General features: G+C 39.5%; 1 protein-coding gene across 8 annotated transcripts in view; it reads left to right on the top strand.

Moving 5' to 3' along the window:
* Positions 1–19,400, top strand: part of NBEA (neurobeachin) — a 786,519-nt gene that overhangs the window by 749,428 nt on the left and 17,691 nt on the right. For 3 of the 8 annotated variants that reach the window (XM_033235381.1, XM_033235398.1, XM_033235416.1), the window contains 6 exons: positions 2,964–3,026; positions 3,354–3,443; positions 7,058–7,250; positions 9,112–9,183; positions 18,329–18,484; positions 19,046–19,216. In XM_033235381.1, the coding sequence (XP_033091272.1) occupies positions 2,964–3,026; positions 3,354–3,443; positions 7,058–7,250; positions 9,112–9,183; positions 18,329–18,484; positions 19,046–19,216 (745 nt within the window). The remainder of the gene's footprint in view (positions 1–2,963; positions 3,027–3,353; positions 3,444–7,057; positions 7,251–9,111; positions 9,184–18,328; positions 18,485–19,045; positions 19,217–19,400) is intronic. The other 5 variants (XM_033235426.1, XM_033235408.1, XM_033235435.1 and 2 more) reach the window with 3 other exon arrangements.

Raw genomic sequence — 19,400 nt, 5'->3', positions numbered from 1 at the left:
TACCATGTCTATACCTTTGTAAACAGAACCATTATTAACGTTCTTCATTATCCTTTAAAAAAAACAGTTAATTGTGGTAGAATATATATACCACAGAATTTACCATCTTAACCATTTTTAAGAATACAGTTCAGTAGTGTTAAGTACACTTACACAATTGTGTAACCAATCTCCAGAACTCTTTTCATCTTCTAAAACTAAAATGCTATAGTTATTAAACAAAAACTCGCCACTCCCTCTAGTCCCTGGGAGTCACTATTCCACTGTCTTTCTCTTTGATTTTGACTAGTTAAGATACTTCATAGAACATCAGGATTTGTCTTTTTGTGACTGGCTTTTTTCACTTAGTATTAATGTCCTCAAGGTTCATCCATGTTGTAGCATGTGTCAGAATTTCCTTCCTTTTTAAGGTTGACTAGTAATGCATTACACACACATACACCACCCCACATTTTGTTTATCCATCCATCCATCCACAGACACTTGGGTTGACATTTTTGGGGGCTGCTAACTTCCTGAAGGCAGTCTGGTATCCGATTTTGTATCCCTTGGCATAGAGTAAGCATTCAACAAATGTCTGTTAATTGTTTTTGTGGTATTGAATTGTAAAAGTAAAAAATTCGGAAGTGCTTTTCTTTCTCTAGACTAGGTTTCAGTTTTATACAAATGCCCTACTTCTATATTCAGCAAATATTTTTAGAGCCTCTATTAAGACTAAGTCACAGTCCTGACCTGCAGACATTCACTCTGAACAAACAGACATACATAAATAATTGTGTGTTAAAATCTATAGTAAAGGAGAAAAATGTTCTGTGAGAATATGCAGGGCATTCATTATGATTTACGGAGTCTGGGAGGTGAAGGATTTCGATCCCTGCCCAAGGTTAGCATTCGGGGAGGATTTTCTCCTACATAGGGAGTAGCTCTCAGAACAACTACTTCATTGTAACAATTCATGGGTTGCAGAATGGGTTCTGCGTGTCACCAGGCAACCCTCCTATGCACAGGACCTGCACACTTGACAAGAAAGTCATTGATGACTCCCTGAAAGTGGGAAAGGACAGAAAATCTTACATGGGGAGCAGGTGAAGAAAGATAGTAGGCGTTCACTTCCCCCTCAAATGTTTTGGTAATAACAAGAAGTAGAACTTAAAGGAGACAGCATGCTTTTCAGGATCAGAAAGATCTGTACGTTTTTAAATCAGAGGGTAAGGAATTACTGGAAGGCAGGATTACCAGATAGCTAAAAGGTAAATACTGGACTGAAATCCTTTGGGTCATGAAGGCATGCAAAGTAGATCACAAGGAAGAGGAAGTCAGTATAGTCTCAAAAGAAATAAACGTTCAGTGTTGAAAACTATCTTAATGAAAGGATAAGGTTAGTCACAATCTCATTTTTATCCTGATGCCTGATTGGGGAGCTCTTTTAAATATATATGCATATGTACTCTGCCTTAGTCCAAAAAGGTCAGAGTTGGGACTCACTGAAGATAACTGCACAGAAGATTTCTAGAAATTTTATCCATTTCATAACATTTTCTAGAACATTTTAATACTTTCCTTTAAGAAACAAAACTAGAGTCAAGGAAAGCATGTTTGTTGACTCATTCCTTCAATAAACATTTAAAGGCTGCCTATTAAGTGCAAGACACTGATCTAGAGATTAAAACATGTTTAATTTTACCCTGACTCCTCACTCCCACTTGAGTCCTTTTTCTGGGAAGTCAAAACAGGAGTAGCAGTATCTGTTGTTAGAGAGACATTTAGCTGCTAATGATATATGAAGCTAGGTATTAGACATTTGCTAACCAGGGCAGCATTAACAATAAAATTACCACTTTTGTTTCTCAAATAATTCTCCAGAGTTTGTTATTAAAAATGTGAACCTAACCAGAAATGGTCTGTTCCCCTTTTATAATCATAAATCTTGCATTGGGGAAAAAAAGTAGGATGTAAATGCATCGTATGTGAATAAAATTTAGTTAAATAGTCACACTTTACTTATGAGTGGACACCATGCAAATAAATGTATACATAAAAATTGGACAGCACTTAAAGAGATTTAATAATTCATCCCATTGCCTCTGCAGATAAAAACGCGATGGCTAAAATATGGCAGATAATGATGCATTCACCTTTAATATTGCTAATAAATTTGCAGGTTCACATTTTTATTGATAAACATTTTCTTGAAATGCAGTGTAGGAGGACAGATTTTTAAATTTAAGTACTTTATAAATTAGAATTGTAGATAGCAATGAGATGAGTGGTGGTGCTATGTCAGGAGCCATCTACCAACTTACCTGTGCTTCTACAAGCACCTAGGTATGATTTTCACATTTCACTTTTATGTGCAACCGAATTGCATACAATTTAGGGAAAAAATTAGCATGGTAGCAGAGTAATGATCATAGTAAATATCATGCTTCTCCTTGTTGACATAAATTACATATATTTCAGAAAAATATTTTTGTTAGTCTAGCTTAATATATTGAAAGATTTTGCCTATAGGATTTATGTATAGAGGAAATACTTAAGTGTCTTTTAAGACTATCTCTTTGACACACACAAGAAAGGTATATTGTACAGTCCAGACAGTTTGAGGGCTAAAATTATTTTTATTCATTGGAAGCTATAAAATCTCATTTCCAGCTACATAGGCTTTAATGAAATCGTGTGTAGCTCAAGATACAGAAAGATTTCTTTCTTTTTTGGATTTCAGGGAAAAAATTTGAGAAAATGAATTTATACCTTAAAAATAATATTCCAGAATTCATCTTAAAATAGCATCGAAAGCTAAAATATATTTTTGTAACGAAAGTTTTGTTATATTTAATTACTCTATAAAATCTTGGTGTTCTTTCTACTAATTGTCCTCTGAATTAATTGGGGCCTATAACTTTCTGAATTTTATTTTGTAAAATTGATAGGCTTTATGTCTCGTTCTTTTTTTCCCTGTTAAGATTCCAGAAACTTATTTCATTAGAGAACCCCATACGTTCCTTCTTACAAAGGACTTTATTAAGGTATATGTGCTGTATTTAGTGTGGAAAGTGTTCTTTGGTCTTTAGCTGCATGCATGTATTCACAGGTTAGCTTTTCCACGTTTAACCCCAGCTTCTGGAAATAAGAATAGTGACTGGGTTAACTGAAGCATGTTTGGAAGGAGAAGCAAAGCTTGTCTACAAAATACTAACACTTGGATGATTCTGCACCCTGAGAAAAGAGCACCCGTTGAATTTTCTGGACTTTCTTTCATGGCTGACTTGGGATACACTTGCATTGTCAAAGAGTGTGTTGGCCTCTCTCTTTGATGTATATTGATTATGACAGTCACCCTCCTTCCCCTGCAGGCCATGGAGGCACAGATACAGAACTTTGGACAGACGCCATCTCAGTTGCTTATTGAGCCACATCCGCCTCGGAGCTCTGCCATGCACCTGGTAAGACATACAGCATGTTGAGGGTTTTTTTTCTTTCCTTTGTACCTGGGAATAGAGCAAATAAAATAGTGATTTTAACAGCATATTTTAAAAGGCTTCCTGATTTATTGGTTAACTCTTCAGCCTAAGTGCAAACTAATACCCTAGGGAGAGACCGAGAAGGGAGTGTAAATCTACCTTTAAGTCTTACTTAAGCGATCCCACTTTTGGATTCAAAAAAATAGCCATCTTCTCTATGTATGCCTCTACATAAACTCATTCATGCACACACAGGCGTAGAGACACACACTGACACCAGAATTAGACTGTATTTGTAAATTACAGTGAAAAATATATTGCAGACACAATATGATATTGCCAAATTTCAGGGCAAGATACAGTAGGGGAAGTAGTTCATTTGAAGAAAAGGAAACAAATATAAAGGTAATTTATGGTTATTGCAGAGAGGTTGTTGAACAGAGTGGTTAAGAGTAAGGGCCCCAGAGCCAGACAGGCCAAACACCATCTCTGCACTAGCTAGTTAATGACTTGGGCAAGGTATTTAACCTCTCTGTGTTTGCATTTCAGCATCCGTAAAATAGAGGTAAAAATAGTACCTACTACTGAGAATTGAATGATTCAATACTGTATAGCACTTAGACCAGCACCTGTCATACAATAAGTTCTTAATAAATGTTAGCTGACATCATCATAATTAGCTACTGGTTAAACCTCTTATTCCCCCTTTTATAAGGGAGTCATATTCTTTTCATTTTGATCTGAATTAAAAGTCCATTTCCATTTTAAAAGTTTCTTTACAGATTATTAGCAAATAGTAAACATTTTCTTCTTTAAGTAATTTGAAAAAGGTAACATTTTTATGAGCAATTTCTTTAGAATTTATTTTTTAAACTGATTTTTCACTATTTTTTTACTGAAGTAAAAAATACTTGAAGGTAAAAATGTGTTCACAAGATGAACTTCAAGACAACAAGTACTCTAATTTTAGAGTAAAGAGCTCTGGAATATGGTCCATAATATGTGTGTAAACAAATGTATAAGCTGTTATTTCGTGATAGAAGTATTAATCACACCTTTCATTTACTCTGTCATTTAACAAATTTTTATTGAGCCTTTTCTGTGTGTCAGATCTGATGCTAAGCACTGGAGATATGGTCACAAATACTATCTCTAACCTTTCAAGAAATCAGTAGTCAAACTTTTGGGAAACACATAAATTTTTTTTTTTTTTTTTTTTTTTTTTTTTTTAAGACAGAGTCTCACTCTGTCAACCCAGGCTGGAGTGCAGTGACGCAATCCCAGCTTACTGCAACCTTCGCCTCCCAAGTTCAAGCAATTGTCCTGCCTCAGCCTCCTGAGTAACTTGGATTACAGGTGTGCACATCACCCCTGGCTAATTTTTGTATTTTTAGTAAAGACAGGGTTTCACCATGTTGGTCAGGCTGGTCTCGAACTCCTTGATCTTGTGATCTGCCCGCCTCGGCCTCCCAAAATGCTAGGATTGCAGGTGTGAGCCACTGCGCCTGACCTAAATGCATTTGTTTTAAATCTTTATTTAAGATAGGGTCTCACTCTGTTACACAGGCTAGAATATAGTGGCATGATCATGGCTCACAGTGGCAGCCTCAAACTCCTGGGCTCACACGGTCTTTCTTCCCCAGCCTTCTAGTAGCTGGGACTACAGGTGTGTGCCACCATGTCTGGCTAATTTTTTTAAATTTTTTGTAGAGATTGGGTTTCGCTATGTTTCCAAGGCTGGTCTTGAACTCCTGGGGACCCTCAGTCTCCCAAAGTGCTGGGAATACAGGCATAAGCCGCCATGGCTGGTGTGTGTTTAAACTCTTTTTTTTTTTTTTTTTTTTTTTTTAACCTTCCTACAACAACTCAGCCAAACAGCTTCATTCCCCTTGGTTCGTCACTAATGAACTCTTTTGACTGCAGTTGGTCCTTCTGTGTGACTTAACAGAAAGGTTTGCACCAAGCTCAGGCTGTTGCCGTATAAACCCTCAGCCACATTGTAGACACGGAGATGTGGCCTTGGAGCCTCACCATTTTTAATAAACTGTCCAGGAGGATATCTCTAACACTTTATTTTATGAAATGCTTTGGCAGAAGAGTTTTATTCCCATGTTAGTTTTCTGTGTTTAATAATAATAATATTTATCCTGGAGATATGCCCAGTCAGAATTCATTACTTTCCTAGGGGAAGTTGTTAGAGACTGAATTGGCATGAAACTGTTTATAAAGAAAATCTAAGCTTTCTAAGTTCATCTAGCAGAGAATTCATATATACTGCAAACCATCATGAAACATGTATGAAAGCTAAATCATGGTTATTTCCAACCTCCCTACTTTATGTTTTTAATATGGTGGTATTTGTAGTGTTTTGTAGGACTTATAGTATCTACTTTCTGTCAAGTCACATGCTAGATGTTTACAAAACAGAGGCTAAAAACAGAAAGAAGAAAGCACGTGGACACATGATGGGGAACACCACCCGCTGGGGCCTGTCGTGGGGGTGGGGGTGGGGGTGGCAGGAGGGGAGCATCAAGAAGAACAGGTAATATGTGCAGGGCTAACTACCTAGGTGATGGGTTGGTCTGTCTGTGCAGAAACCACTATCACTCATGTTTACCTATGTAACTACCTGCATGTCCTGCACATGTATCCTGGAACTTAATTTTTAAAAAAGAAGAAGAAAAAGCATTGGCCCTCCATAAGCTCCCAGCCTAGAAGGGAGAAGCAAGGCTTCAACCATAAAGAGTCAGTGCCAGAGCAGAACCTGGGGAGCACTGTGCCAGGGAAGCGCTCGGCTGCTTTATGGAGGCTATCATATTTTAATTATTTAGACTGTAGCCACGACCCCAGATCAACCAGATAGAAATGAAAGTATTAGTCAATTCACTTTATATTTCATGTAAAAAATGTGAGTCACTGATTTGACTTTCTCACCACACTGATTTTTAAGCTGCATTGAATAACTGTGTTACATCGTGTGGGTGTGTCTGTGAGCTAACTTTTCACATTGCATTGTGGCGATACTTGAATTGAGGCTGGTCTTTAATGGTTCTGTGTCCCTGTTTTAGTGACTTCACATAATTCTTATTCTCTAGTCTCTGTGCCATCCCCAAGTCAAAGCTGCTCGATTTGGGGCAGACATTCACCAGTATGAAAGTTTAGGTGGGATGGGCGCGGTAGCTCACGCCTGTAATCCCAGCACTTTGGGAGACCGATGCGGGCAGATCAGGAGGTCAGGAGATCCAGACCATCCTGGCTAACACAGTGAAATCCCATCTCTACTGAAAAAACAAAAAATTAGCTGGGCGTGCTGGCGGGCGCCTGTAGCCCCAGCTACTTGGGAGGCTGAGGCAGGAGAATGGCGGGAACCCAGGAGGCGGAGTTTGCAGTGAGCCGAGATCCGGCCACTGCACTCCAGCCTGGACGACAGAGCGAGACACGGTCTCAAAAAAGAGAAAAACCAAAGTGTATGTGGCCTTTCCTCCTTGTGTGTGCTCGTGCTAGCCTTGTCTGTTTAACCTCATTCTCACTAGGCCTTTCACTAACTGTGTTATTCCTTTTGTCTTCCTCTGTTCTCTTCCCTTTCTATTCAACAGTGTTTCCTTCCACAGAGTCCGCTCATGTTTAAAGATCAGATGCAACAGGATGTGATAATGGTGCTGAAGTTTCCTTCAAATTCTCCAGTAACCCATGTGGCAGCCAACACCCTGCCCCACTTGACCATCCCCGCAGTGGTGACAGTGACTTGCAGCCGACTGTTTGCAGTGAACAGATGGCACAACACAGTAGGTATGTGTGCCTGAGCAAATCGCTTACTAAAGATTTCTTAAAAGCTACAATGAAGGTAAAAAAGTGTGCTGGGATTAGCTCATATTCCACATTATCTACAAAAAACAGCAGAAGAGATAAATAATTGTCAAACCCAACTAAGTGACTCCTATCTGTCTTCATTTCTGCTGTATGTGAGTGCCTCATAGGATGCTTGGATGATAGTTAAGTACTCAATAAATATTTGACAGATTGAAGCAGTTCTGCCAATAATTCAGGTCCTCCTACTCTATTCTGCTATTGCCTAACTGCAAAAAAATGTACCCCACTTTTTTCCTATATCAAACAGAAGTGAGTTTGAATATGGGTTTCTGTATGCTGGCTTCAAATCCTCTTTTCTCTTTATCAGTAATTTACAAGCAAATATTTGAATGACTACTATGTGTCAAGTAGTCCTAAGCACTGTATATACAGCAATAAACAAAACAAGCACCAGCTCTGTTTTTGCAGAGCTTAGAATCTTTGCAAAAAGACAAAATCTAAATTCTCCAGTGATTTCATATTTCACATGTGTTTCTCCAAAGTCACTCCTGAAAGTACCAGCCAATACATCTCGAGGCGACACAATGCTGTGGCAAACATTTACACATATTGCAGGAGTTCAAGACCAGCCTGGCCAAGATGGTGAAACCCCATCTCTACTAAAACTACCAAAATTAGGCAAGCACAGTGGCAGGCACCTGTAATCCCAGCTACTCGGGAGGCTGAGGCGGGAGAATCGCTTGAACCCGGGTGGCAGAGGTCTCAGTGAGCTATCGCGCCACTGCACTCCAGCCTGGGCAACAGAGTGAGACTTCATGTTGGAAAAAAAAAAAAAAAAAACATTTAGACATATTGATCCTTAACCAGGGCAGAAGTGGATGTGACCAAAAGATTTAGTTGGCCCAATTCACCACTTGAGATCTCCCAGGAAGCCGAGGACTCCCGCTGTCTCCAGAGTTGAGTAGCTGAGCCATGCCGAAATAACCTGAATCTTTCTATTCCACTGACCTCTACATTGCTCTAAAAAATACAGTGATTTGTACCATAGCTTTATCTCCTAAGAGTTTCTAAGTGCACCTATTTTAAGGTTATTGGTGATATTATCAACATAAGGTAACGCTACTTCCGTTCAATCAGAGATAGGCAGCAAATATCTTAAGGAAAATTTATGACTATATTATTATCAGGAGACAGGCTCTAGAAATGTTTTGCATTGAGAAAAACTATAAAGGACTAAATTTTTACTTAAAATTGTTCAAAAGTGTTGTATATATTATATAATAACGTGTGAAAAAACTATGACTAATGAACTTCATCAAGCCCTAAACATTAATCCTCTGAAAGTAGCTTTTAGTGAGATTAAGATTTTAGGTGTGGCCCAATTTTACACCTTCAATTTACTTGTCATGTGTTGAAAAAAAGGCCCTCTTGGATGGGAGCCCCAGCTTCCTCTGTCCTGCCCCAGGTGAGCCCAGGCTCATACCCATCCCTGCTTGGAAGCATAGCCCTTTCATTGATTTGAGGCTGATTGATTGCTCAGTAACCTTAGCTTTTGGATGGGTTCAATAAATGTTGCGATCTTCTATTTATCCAGCTTTTTCTCATCATTAGAACAGAAACAAACTCTTTCCAGCCTTCTACATCATAAGTGGAAACCTGAAGTCCCTGTTGTGATTGTTTTGTAAAGCTGTCTACAGAGATGCATAGTATAACTGAATCAGAAAATTTTACCAAATAATTTTTAAGCAAATATGCGTTTTGTAAAATCATCATCAAACACTGCCCATTAGGAAATTTCTTCTTTCTGAGAATTTTATGTTTTTCTCTTTTTAATCTTTAGGCCTCAGAGGAGCTCCAGGATACTCCTTGGATCAAGCCCACCATCTTCCCATTGAAATGGATCCATTAATTGGTAAGTTAATAAAACAAAACAAATTTTCATGGATACTATCCACATATTCATGTATAGTTATTTTTCATAAGATAGTTAAATAATTTTTTACCACAAGATTAATTTGCTAATAATATCAAATTATCATCAAGGAGCTGTGTAAATCATAATATGACATCTAAGAACTTTTTGGTATTAAAGCAATTATTTCTTGATATTTTTGGAGGTCATTTAAGTTGGTTATAAATAAGGCAAATAATTCCAAACTGTGTTTTCTTTCAGCCTAAAATGTTCTCTAACAGCTCAGTATTATTTAAAATATAAGGATTCAAAAAGATTTTTAAAGGCTGGGGGAGGGATAGCATTAGGAGGAATACTTAATGTAAATGACGAGTTGATGGGTGCAGCAAACCAACATGGCACATGTATACCTATGTAACAACCCTGCATATTGTGTACATGTACCCCAGAACTTAAATTTAAAAAAAAAAAAAAAAAAAAAAAAGGCCGGGCACAGTGGTTCACACCTGTAATCCCAGCACTTTGGGGGGCCAAGACGGATGGATCATGAGGTCAGGAGATGGAGACCATCCTGGCTAACACAGTGAAACCCAGTCTCTACTAAAAATACAAAAAAATTGGGGGCAGAGCAAGATGGCCGAATAGGAACAGCTCCAGTCTCCAACACCCAGTGCGAGCGACACAGCAGACCGGTGATTTCTGCATTTTCAACTGAGGTACTGGGGTCATCTCACTAGGGAGTGCCAGACAATCGGTGCTGGTCAGCTGCTGCAGCCTGACCAGCGAGAGCTGATGCCTCACCTGGGAAGCGCAAGGGGGAAGGGAATCCCTTTTCCTAGCCAGGGGAACTGAGACACACAACACCTGGAAAATCGGGTAACTCCCACCCCAATACTGCGCTTTAAGCAAACAGGCACACCAGGAGAATATATCCCACACCTGGCCAGGAAGGTCCCACGGCCACAGAGCCTCCCTCATTGCTAGCACAGCAGTCTGCGATCTAACCGCAAGGCAGCAGTGAGGCTGGGGGAGGGGTGCCCGCCATTGCTGAGGCTTAAGTAGGTAAACAAAGCCGCTGGGAAGCTCGAACTGGGTGGAGCTCACAGCAGCTCAAGGAATCCTGCCTGTCTCTGTAGACTCCACCTCTGGGGACAGGGCACAGCTAAACAACAACAACAAAAAAAGCAGCAGAAACCTTTGCAGACGCAAACGACTCTGTCTGACAGCTTTGAAGAGAGCAGTGGATCTCCCAACACAGAGGGTGAGATCGGAGAAGGGACAGACTGCCTGCTCAAGTGGGTCCCTGAACCCTGAGTAGCCTAACTGGGAGACATCCCCCACTAGGGGCAGTCTGATACCCCACACCTCACAGGGCGGAGTACACCCATGAGAGGAAGCTTCCAAAGGAAGAATCAGACAGGTACACTTGCTGTTCAGCAATATTCTATCTTCTGCAACCTTTGCTGCTGATACCCAGGCAAACAGGGTCTGGAGTGGACCTCAAGCAATCTCCAACAGACCTACAGCTGAGGGTCCTGACTGTTAGAAGGAAAACTACCAAACAGGAAGGACACCTATACCAAAACCCCATCAGTACATCACCATCATCAAAGACCAGAGGCAGATAAGACCACAAAGATGGGGAAAAAGCAGGGCAGAAAAGCTGGAAATTCAAAAAATAAGAGCACATCTCCCCCTGCAAAGGAGCGCAGCCCATCGCCAGCAACGGATCGAAGCTGGTCAGAGAATGACTTTGACGAGATGAGAGAAGAAGGCTTCAGTCCATTAAACTTCTCAGAGCTAAAGGAGGAATTACGTACCCAGCGCAAAGAAACTAAAAATCTTGAAAAAAGAGTGGAAGAATTGACAGCTAGAATAATTAATGCAGAGAAGGTCATAAACGAAATGACAGAGATGAAAACCATGACACGAGAAATACGTGACAAATGCACAAGCTTCAGTAACCGACTCGATCAACTGGAAGAAAGAGTATCAACGATTGAGGATCAAATGAATGAAATGAAGCGAGAAGAGAAACCAAAAGAAAAAAGAAGAAAAAGAAATGAACAAAGCCTGCAAGAAGTATGGGAGTATGTAAAAAGACCAAATCTACGTCTGATTGGGGTGCCTGAAAGTGAGGGGGAAAAAGGAACCAAGTTGGAAAACACTCTTCAGGATATCATCCAGGAGAACTTCCCCAACCTAGTAGGGCAGGCCAACATTCAAATTCAGGAAATACAGGGAACACCACAAAGATACTCCTTGAGAAGAGCAACTCCAAGACACATAAGTGCCAGATTCACCAAAGTTGAAATGAAGGAAAAAATCTTAAGGGCAGCCAGAGAGAAAGGTCGGGTTACCCACAAAGGGAAGCCCATCAGACTAACAGCAGATCTCTCAGCAGAAACTCTACAAGCCAGAAGAGAGTGGGGGCCAATATTCAACATTCTTAAAGAAAAGAATTTTCAACCCAGAATTTCATATCCAGCCAAACTAAGTTTCATCAGTGAAGGAGAAATAAAATCCTTTACAGATAAGCAAATGCTTAGAGATTTTGTCACCACCAGGCCTGCCTTACAAGAGACCCTGAAGGAAGCCCTAAACATGGAAAGGAACAACCAGTACCAGCCATTGCAAAAACATGCCAAAATGTAAAGACCATCCAGGCTAGGAAGAAACTGCATCAACTAACGAGCAAAATAACCAGTTAATATCATAATGGCAGGATCAAGTTCACACATAACAATATTAACCTTAAATGTAAATGGACTAAATGCTCCAATTAAAAGACACAGACTGGCAAACTGGATAAAGAGTCAAGACCCATCACTCTGCTGTATTCAGGAGACCCATCTCACATGCAGAGACATACATAGGCTCAAAATAAAGGGATGGAGGAAGATCTACCAAGCAAATGGAGAACAAAAAAAAGCAGGGGTTGAAATCCTAGTCTCTGATAAAACAGACTTTAAACCATCAAAGATCAAAAAGAGACAAAGAAGGCCATTACATAATGGTAAAGGGATCAATTCAACAGGAAGAGCTAACTCTCCTAAATATATATGCACCCAATACAGGAGCACCCAGATTCATCAAGCAAGTCCTTAGAGACCTACAAAGAGACTTAGACTCCCATACAATAATAATGGGAGACTTCAACACTCCACTGTCAACATTAGACAGATCAACGAGACAGGAAGTTAACAAGGATATCCAGGAATTGAACTCATCTCTGCACCAAGTGGACCTAATAGACATCTATAGAACTCTCCACCCCAAATCAACAGAATATACATTCTTCTCAGCACCACATCGCACTTATTCCAAAATTGACCACATAATTGGAAGTAAAGCACTCCTCAGCAAATGTCAAAGAACAGAAATTATAACAAACTGTCTCTCAGACCACAGTGCAATCAAACTAGAACTCAGGACTAAGAAACTCAATCAAAACCGCTCAACTACATGGAAACTGAACAACCTGCTCCTGAATGAATACTGGGTACATAACGAAATGAAAGCAGAAATAAAGATGTTCTGTGAAACCAATGAGAACAAAGATACAACATACCAGAATCTCTGGGACACATTTAAAGCAGTGTGTAGAGGGAAATTTATAGCACTAAATACTCACAAGAGAAAGCTGGAAAGATCTAAAATTGACACTCTAACATCACAATTAAAAGAACTAGAGGCAAGAGCAAACACATTCAAAAGCTAGCAGAAGGCAAAAAATAACTAAGATCAGAGCAGAACTGAAGGAGATAGAGACACAAAAAACCCTCCAAAAAATCAATGAATCCAGGAGTTGGTTTTTTGAAAAGATCAACAAAATTGACAGACCGCTAGCAAGACTAATAAAGAAGAAAAGAGACAAGAATCAAATAGACGCAATAAAAAATGATAAAGGGGATATCACCACTGACCCCACAGAAATACAAACAACCATCAGAGAATACTATAAACACCTCTACGCAAATCGACTAGAAAATCTAGAAGAAATGGATAATTTCCTGGACACTTACACTCTTCCAAGACTAAACCAGGAAGAAGTGGAATCCCTGAATAGACCAATAGCAGGCTCTGAAATTGAGGCAATAATTAATAGCCTACCAACCAAAAAAAGTCCAGGGCCAGATGGATTCACAGCTGAATTCTACCAGGGGTACAAGGAGGAGCTGGTACCATTCCTTCTGAAACTATTACAATCAATAGAAAAAGAGGGAATCCTCCCTAACTCATTTTATGAGGCCAGCATCATCCTGATACCAAAGCCTGGCAGAGACACAACAAAAAAAGAGAATTTTAGACCAATATCCCTGATGAACGTCGATGCAAAAATCCTCAATAAAATACTGGCAAACCGGATTCAGCAGCACATCAAAAAGCTTATCCACCATGATCAAGGGGGCTTCATCCCTGGGATGCAAGGCTGGTTCAACATTCGCAAATCAATAAACGTAATCCAGCATATAAACAGAACCAAAGACAAGAACCACATGATTATCTCAATAGATGCAGAAAAGGCTTTTGACAAAATTCAACAGCCCTTCATGCTAAAAACGCTCAATAAATTCAGTATTGATGGAACATACCTCAAAATAATAAGAGCTATTTATGACAAACCCACAGCCAATATCATACTGAATGGGCAAAAACTGGAAAAATTCCCTTTGAAAACTGGCACAAGACAGGGATGCCCTCTCTCACCACTCCTATTCAACATAGTGTTGGAAGTTCTGGCTAGGGCAATCAGGCAACAGAAAGAAATCAAGGGTATCCAGTTAGGAAAAGAAGAAGTCAAATTGTCCCTGTTTGGAGATGACATGATTGTATATTTAGAAAACCCCATTGTCTCAGCCCAAAATCTCCTTAAGCTGATAAGCAACTTCAGCAAAGTCTCAGGATACAAAATTAATGTGCAAAAATCACAAGCATTCTTATACACCAGTAACAGAGAAACGGAGAGCCAAATCACTCCCATTCACAATTGCTTCAAAGAGAATAAAATACCTAGGAATCCAACTTACAAGGGATGTCAAGGACCTCTTCAAGGAGAACTACAAACCACTGCTCAGTGAAATAAAAGAGGACACTAACAAATGGAAGAACATACCATGGTCATGGATAGGAAGAATCAATATCATGAAAATGGCCATACTGCCCAAGGTTATTTATAGATTCAATGCCATCCCCATCAAGCTACCAATGAGTTTCTTCACACAATTGGAAAAAACTGCTTTAAAGTTCATATGGAACCAAAAAAGAGCCCACATTGCCAAGACAATCCTAAGTCAAAAGAACAAAGTGGCCGGGCACAGTGGCTCAAGCCTGTAATCCCAGCAGTTTGGGAGGCCAAGACGGGTGGATCACGAGGTCAGGAGATCGAGACCATCCTGGCTAACACAGTGAAACCACGTCTCTACTAAAAAAATACAAAAAACTAGCCGGGCGAGGTGGCGGGCACCTGTAGTCCCAGCTACTCGGGAGGCAGAGGCAGGAGAATGGCGTAAACCCGCGAGGCGGAGCTTGCAGTGAGCCGAGATCCGGCCACTGCACTTCAGCCTGGGCAAGAGAGCGAGACTCCGTCTCAAAAAAAAAAAAAAAAAAAAAAGAACAACAAAGCTGGTGCCATCACGCTACCTGACTTCAAACTATACTACAAGGCTACAGTAACCAAAACAGCATGGTACTTGTACCAAAACAGAGCTATAGACCAATGGAACAGAACAGAGTCCTCAGAAATAATACCACACATCTACAGCCATCTGATCTTTGACAAACCTGAGAGAAACAAGAAATGGGGAAAGGAGTCCCTATTTAATAAATGGTGCTGGGAAAATTGGCTAGCCATAAGTAGAAAGCTGAAACTGGATCTTTTCCTTACTCCTTATACGAAAATTCATTCAAGATGGATTAGAGACTTAAATGTTAGACCTAATACCATAAAAACCCTAGAAGAAAATCTAGGTAGTACCATTCAGGACATAGGCATGGGCAAGGACTTCATGTCTAAAACACCAAAAGCAATGGCAGCAAAAGCCAAAATTGACAAATGGGATCTAATTGAACTAAAGAGCTTCTGCACAGCAAAAGAAACTACCATCAGAGTAAACAGGCAACCTACAGGATGGGAGAAAATTTTTGCAATCTACTCATCTGACAAATGGCTGATATCCAGAACCTACAAAAAACTCAAACAAATTTACAAGAAAAAAACAACCCCATCAGAAAGTGAGCAAAGGATATGAACAGACATTTCTCAAAAGAAGACATTCATACAGCCAACAGACACATGAAAAAATGCTCATCATCACTCGCCATCAGAGAAATGTAAATCAAAACCACAATGAGATACCATCTCACACCAGTTAGAATGGCAGTCATTCAAAAGTCAGGAAACAACAGGTGCTGGAGAGGATGTGGAGAAATAGGAACACTTTTCCACTGTTGGTGGGATTGTAAACTAGTTCAACCATTATGGAAAACAGTATGGCAATTCCTCAAGGATCTAGAACTAGATGTACCATATGACCCAGCCATCCCACTACTGGGTATATACCCAAAGGATTATAAATCATGCTGCTATAAAGACACATGCACACGTATGTTTATTGCGGCACTATTCACAATAGCAAAGGCTTGGAATCAACCCAAATGTCCATCTGTGACAGACTGGATTAAGAAAATGTGGCACATATACACCATGGAATACTATGCAGCCATAAAAAAGGATGAGTTTGCATCCTTTGTAGGGACATGGATGCAGCTGGAAACCATCATTCTTAGCAAACTATCACAAAACAGAAAACCAAACACCGCATGTTCTCACTCATAGTTGGGAACTGAACAATGAGATCACTTGGACTCGGGAAGGGGAACATCACACACTGGGGCCTATCATGGGGAGGGGGGAGGGGGGAGGGATTGCATTGGGAGTTATACCTGATATAAATGACGAATTGATGGGTGCTGACAAGTTGATGGGTGCAGCACACCAACATGGCACAAGTATACATATGTAACAAACCTGCACATTATGCACATGTACGCTAGAACTTAAAGTATAGTAATAAAAAAACAACAACAACAACAAAATTAGCTGGGCCTGGTGGTGGGCGCCTGTAGTCCCAGCTGCTCGGGAGGCTGAGGCAAGAGAATGGCATGAACCCGGGAGGCGGAGCTTGCAGTGAGCCAAGATCGTGCCACTGCACTCCAGCCTGAGCGACAGAGCGAGACTCCGTCTCAAAAAAAAAAAAGGAAACTAATATTGAAGAACATCTTTTCTGGCAGTCTTTATCATTGAATTTTTTAAAACTAACATGTTGTAAAGCAAATGTTTCATGTGAATTGCAAACTGATAAGCTATAACTCTTTGCAGCAGACAGTCAAAATATTTTTAAATAATCATGTACATATGTATTAGCCATTTGATCCAGAGCTAGCTTCTTAGTCTTTCTAGGCCCTTCCAGTTTTGCATCTGTAAGACAGTTTTTAATAATGTTTGTTATATCTGTATCATTGAATGATGAGTAAGATAAATTAGAAAAAAATTGAAAATGCTATGAAAAAGTATTAAGCTACATATTAAAGTCGTGGTGTTTTATTCTTAGATTCTTAGGGGTTTTTTTGTTTTGAGTTCGAGTCTCACTGTGTCACCCAGGCAGGAGTGCAGTGATGCAGTCTCGGGCCACTGCAACCTCCGCCTCCCAGGTTAAACCAATTCCCCCATCTCAGCTTCCTGAGTAGCTGGGATTACAGGGGTGCACCACCACACCTGGCTGATTTTTGTATTTTTAGTAGAGACAGGATTTCACAGTGTTGGCCAGTCTGGTCTCGAACTCCTGACCTCAAGTGATCCACCTGCCTAGCCCTCCCAAAGTGCTGGGATTACAGACGTGAGCCACCACACCCAGCCTCTTATTCTTAGATTTAAATTCATCCTTCATCTTTGAACCTGGAAATAAGATAAGATACAGACATTTCAATTAGTTACTTATACCCGTACACAATATACCGTTTACATTTCTTTGGGAGCTTGTAAGGTTTAGGATTAAGAATATTATTAGTCTAGTGTAGCTATTTCTCTTTCCAGTAGACATTGACAATGAAATATATAGCTAGTGTGTAACCATGGAAAAATTAATAGGTCTATTCTAATTAGTAAAGGACCAATTGTATAGTTTTCAAGTGGCCTGGGATCTTTGGTCTTTTTTCCTTACTGACTTTTTTGTATAATTTTTTTATTGCTTATGTTTTCTAGTAATTATTTTTCTAGTGTTAGTAGGTATCTACAAATAGTAGTACTTATATTTAACTGGTGTTAGAGAGTGGTGGTGACCTTCTACATCTGCATTTCTGTTTAAGAATTCAGCGCAGGGATTGATCCTGAAAGGATGGCGTGCAGTAAGGGACAGGCTGGCATGCAGACAGGCACTGGGGAAATCAGATGGTGTCTCTGAGTTCCTGACTTTATTCAGATTCAATCCCAGGGCTCTGCACTGATTCTTTGCCTCTTTCCTCACCAGTCCCTCTCGCATCTTTTTTGTTCCTCTCCTCCCCTGCTAGCCAATTCTAGAAAGGCCTTCTGTCTGTTGACAATCCAGGCCTATAAAGCTGCTGACCTGAAGCTCCCTGTGGAGCTACCCACATAATAACATCCCTTGCTCAGATCTCTACCCTCCTTTTTCATGGGCATTATAAAAATACCATCCGAAAATGACAGACTGGGGCAAATATTAATATATCTCTTCCTTAATAACATACTTTATACAATATTTAGTTCTCATGTGATTCTTATAAACTAATGAACTTGTGTATAGTGAGCACCTAAAGAATTAAATGCATTAAAATATTGTATTATGTTGTAAATTAATTATCTTGAATTCCTCATATTGTTTTTATTTATTGGTGGAGGGAGAACTGAAATTTCTGGCATAATTTTAAAATACATAATATGGTTCATAAATAATCACTGCTACTAAGGAAATTTATATTCCTCAAGGGAGAATCTTAATAATCTCATACCATTAAAAAAAACTATTTCTGGATAAATGAAGCATGAAAGTATTGTTTTCCTTGTGTGAGTGCTTGGAGAAACTCATATGGAATCTTTCTTCAAATGCTTTTTTCCATTTATTTTTAGCCAATAATTCTGGTGTAAACAAACGGCAGATCACAGACCTCGTTGACCAGAGTATACAAATCAATGCACATTGTTTTGTGGTCACAGCAGATAATCGCTATATTCTTATCTGTGGATTCTGGGATAAGAGCTTCAGAGTTTATTCTACAGAAACAGGTAATCCTAACTATGAAACACCGTATTCTCTTCAAAATGACTGTTGTTAAAACCAAAGCTGAATATGAAATCATCCTTGATGTAGGCATTTTTATCATTTGCCAACTTGAATAGTCAAGATTCAAATTAAATGTTCACATTGTAAGCGAAGTAACTATAACTTCATCTATTCCAAACATTAGCATGATCCCTGAGTTCATAGGACAAATAAGGCTATTTTTCCCTTCCCACAAATTCATATGCAGTAAAAGATCCTGAAACTCCCCTTGGTCTGGCCCAAACCCTGAAGAGAAAAATCATGATCGTATTATTTAATAAAGTCTTTTCCTTAAAAATCTCAAGTGACATTCTTGTATCAATTTTCAAAAGCAATGCAAGAAAGCAACCTGTAGCCAGATTTGAATAACATTGTAACTTTATCAGCCTATAGATGAACTTTTCACAAAACTGGTAAAATAAAATAAAAAATATGGTAAAATTTTTAAAATCTGATAAAGTTACACTTATTACTATTTGAAGAAAAAGATTAAATGAAGCAAACCTGTCATTTCTGTGTTGCAGGGAAATTGACTCAGATTGTATTTGGCCATTGGGATGTGGTCACGTGCTTGGCCAGGTCCGAGTCATACATTGGTGGAGACTGCTACATCGTGTCCGGATCTCGAGATGCCACCCTGCTGCTCTGGTACTGGAGCGGGCGGCACCATATCATAGGAGACAATCCTAACAGCAGTGAGTGTTTGTATCAAATTGTCCTATCAAATTATATAAATATATATTTAAATATATTTTGCCTTTTTGATTTTCCTAATAGTTTTTTCCTAAGGTGTAAGGATTTTAAAACATGAAAGCTTAAGTGGCCAAAATCTGTACTGGAACACAGCTATGTTCCAAGTGTTAAAATGAGCAGTACTAT

This window comes from Trachypithecus francoisi, unplaced genomic scaffold, assembly GCF_009764315.1.
Source record: "Trachypithecus francoisi isolate TF-2019V2 unplaced genomic scaffold, Tfra_2.0 Contig01461, whole genome shotgun sequence".
Taxonomy (NCBI): Eukaryota; Metazoa; Chordata; class Mammalia; order Primates; family Cercopithecidae; genus Trachypithecus; species Trachypithecus francoisi.
The sequence above is the reverse complement of the archived record's forward strand: the minus strand, read 5'-3'. Positions and strand labels throughout refer to the sequence as shown.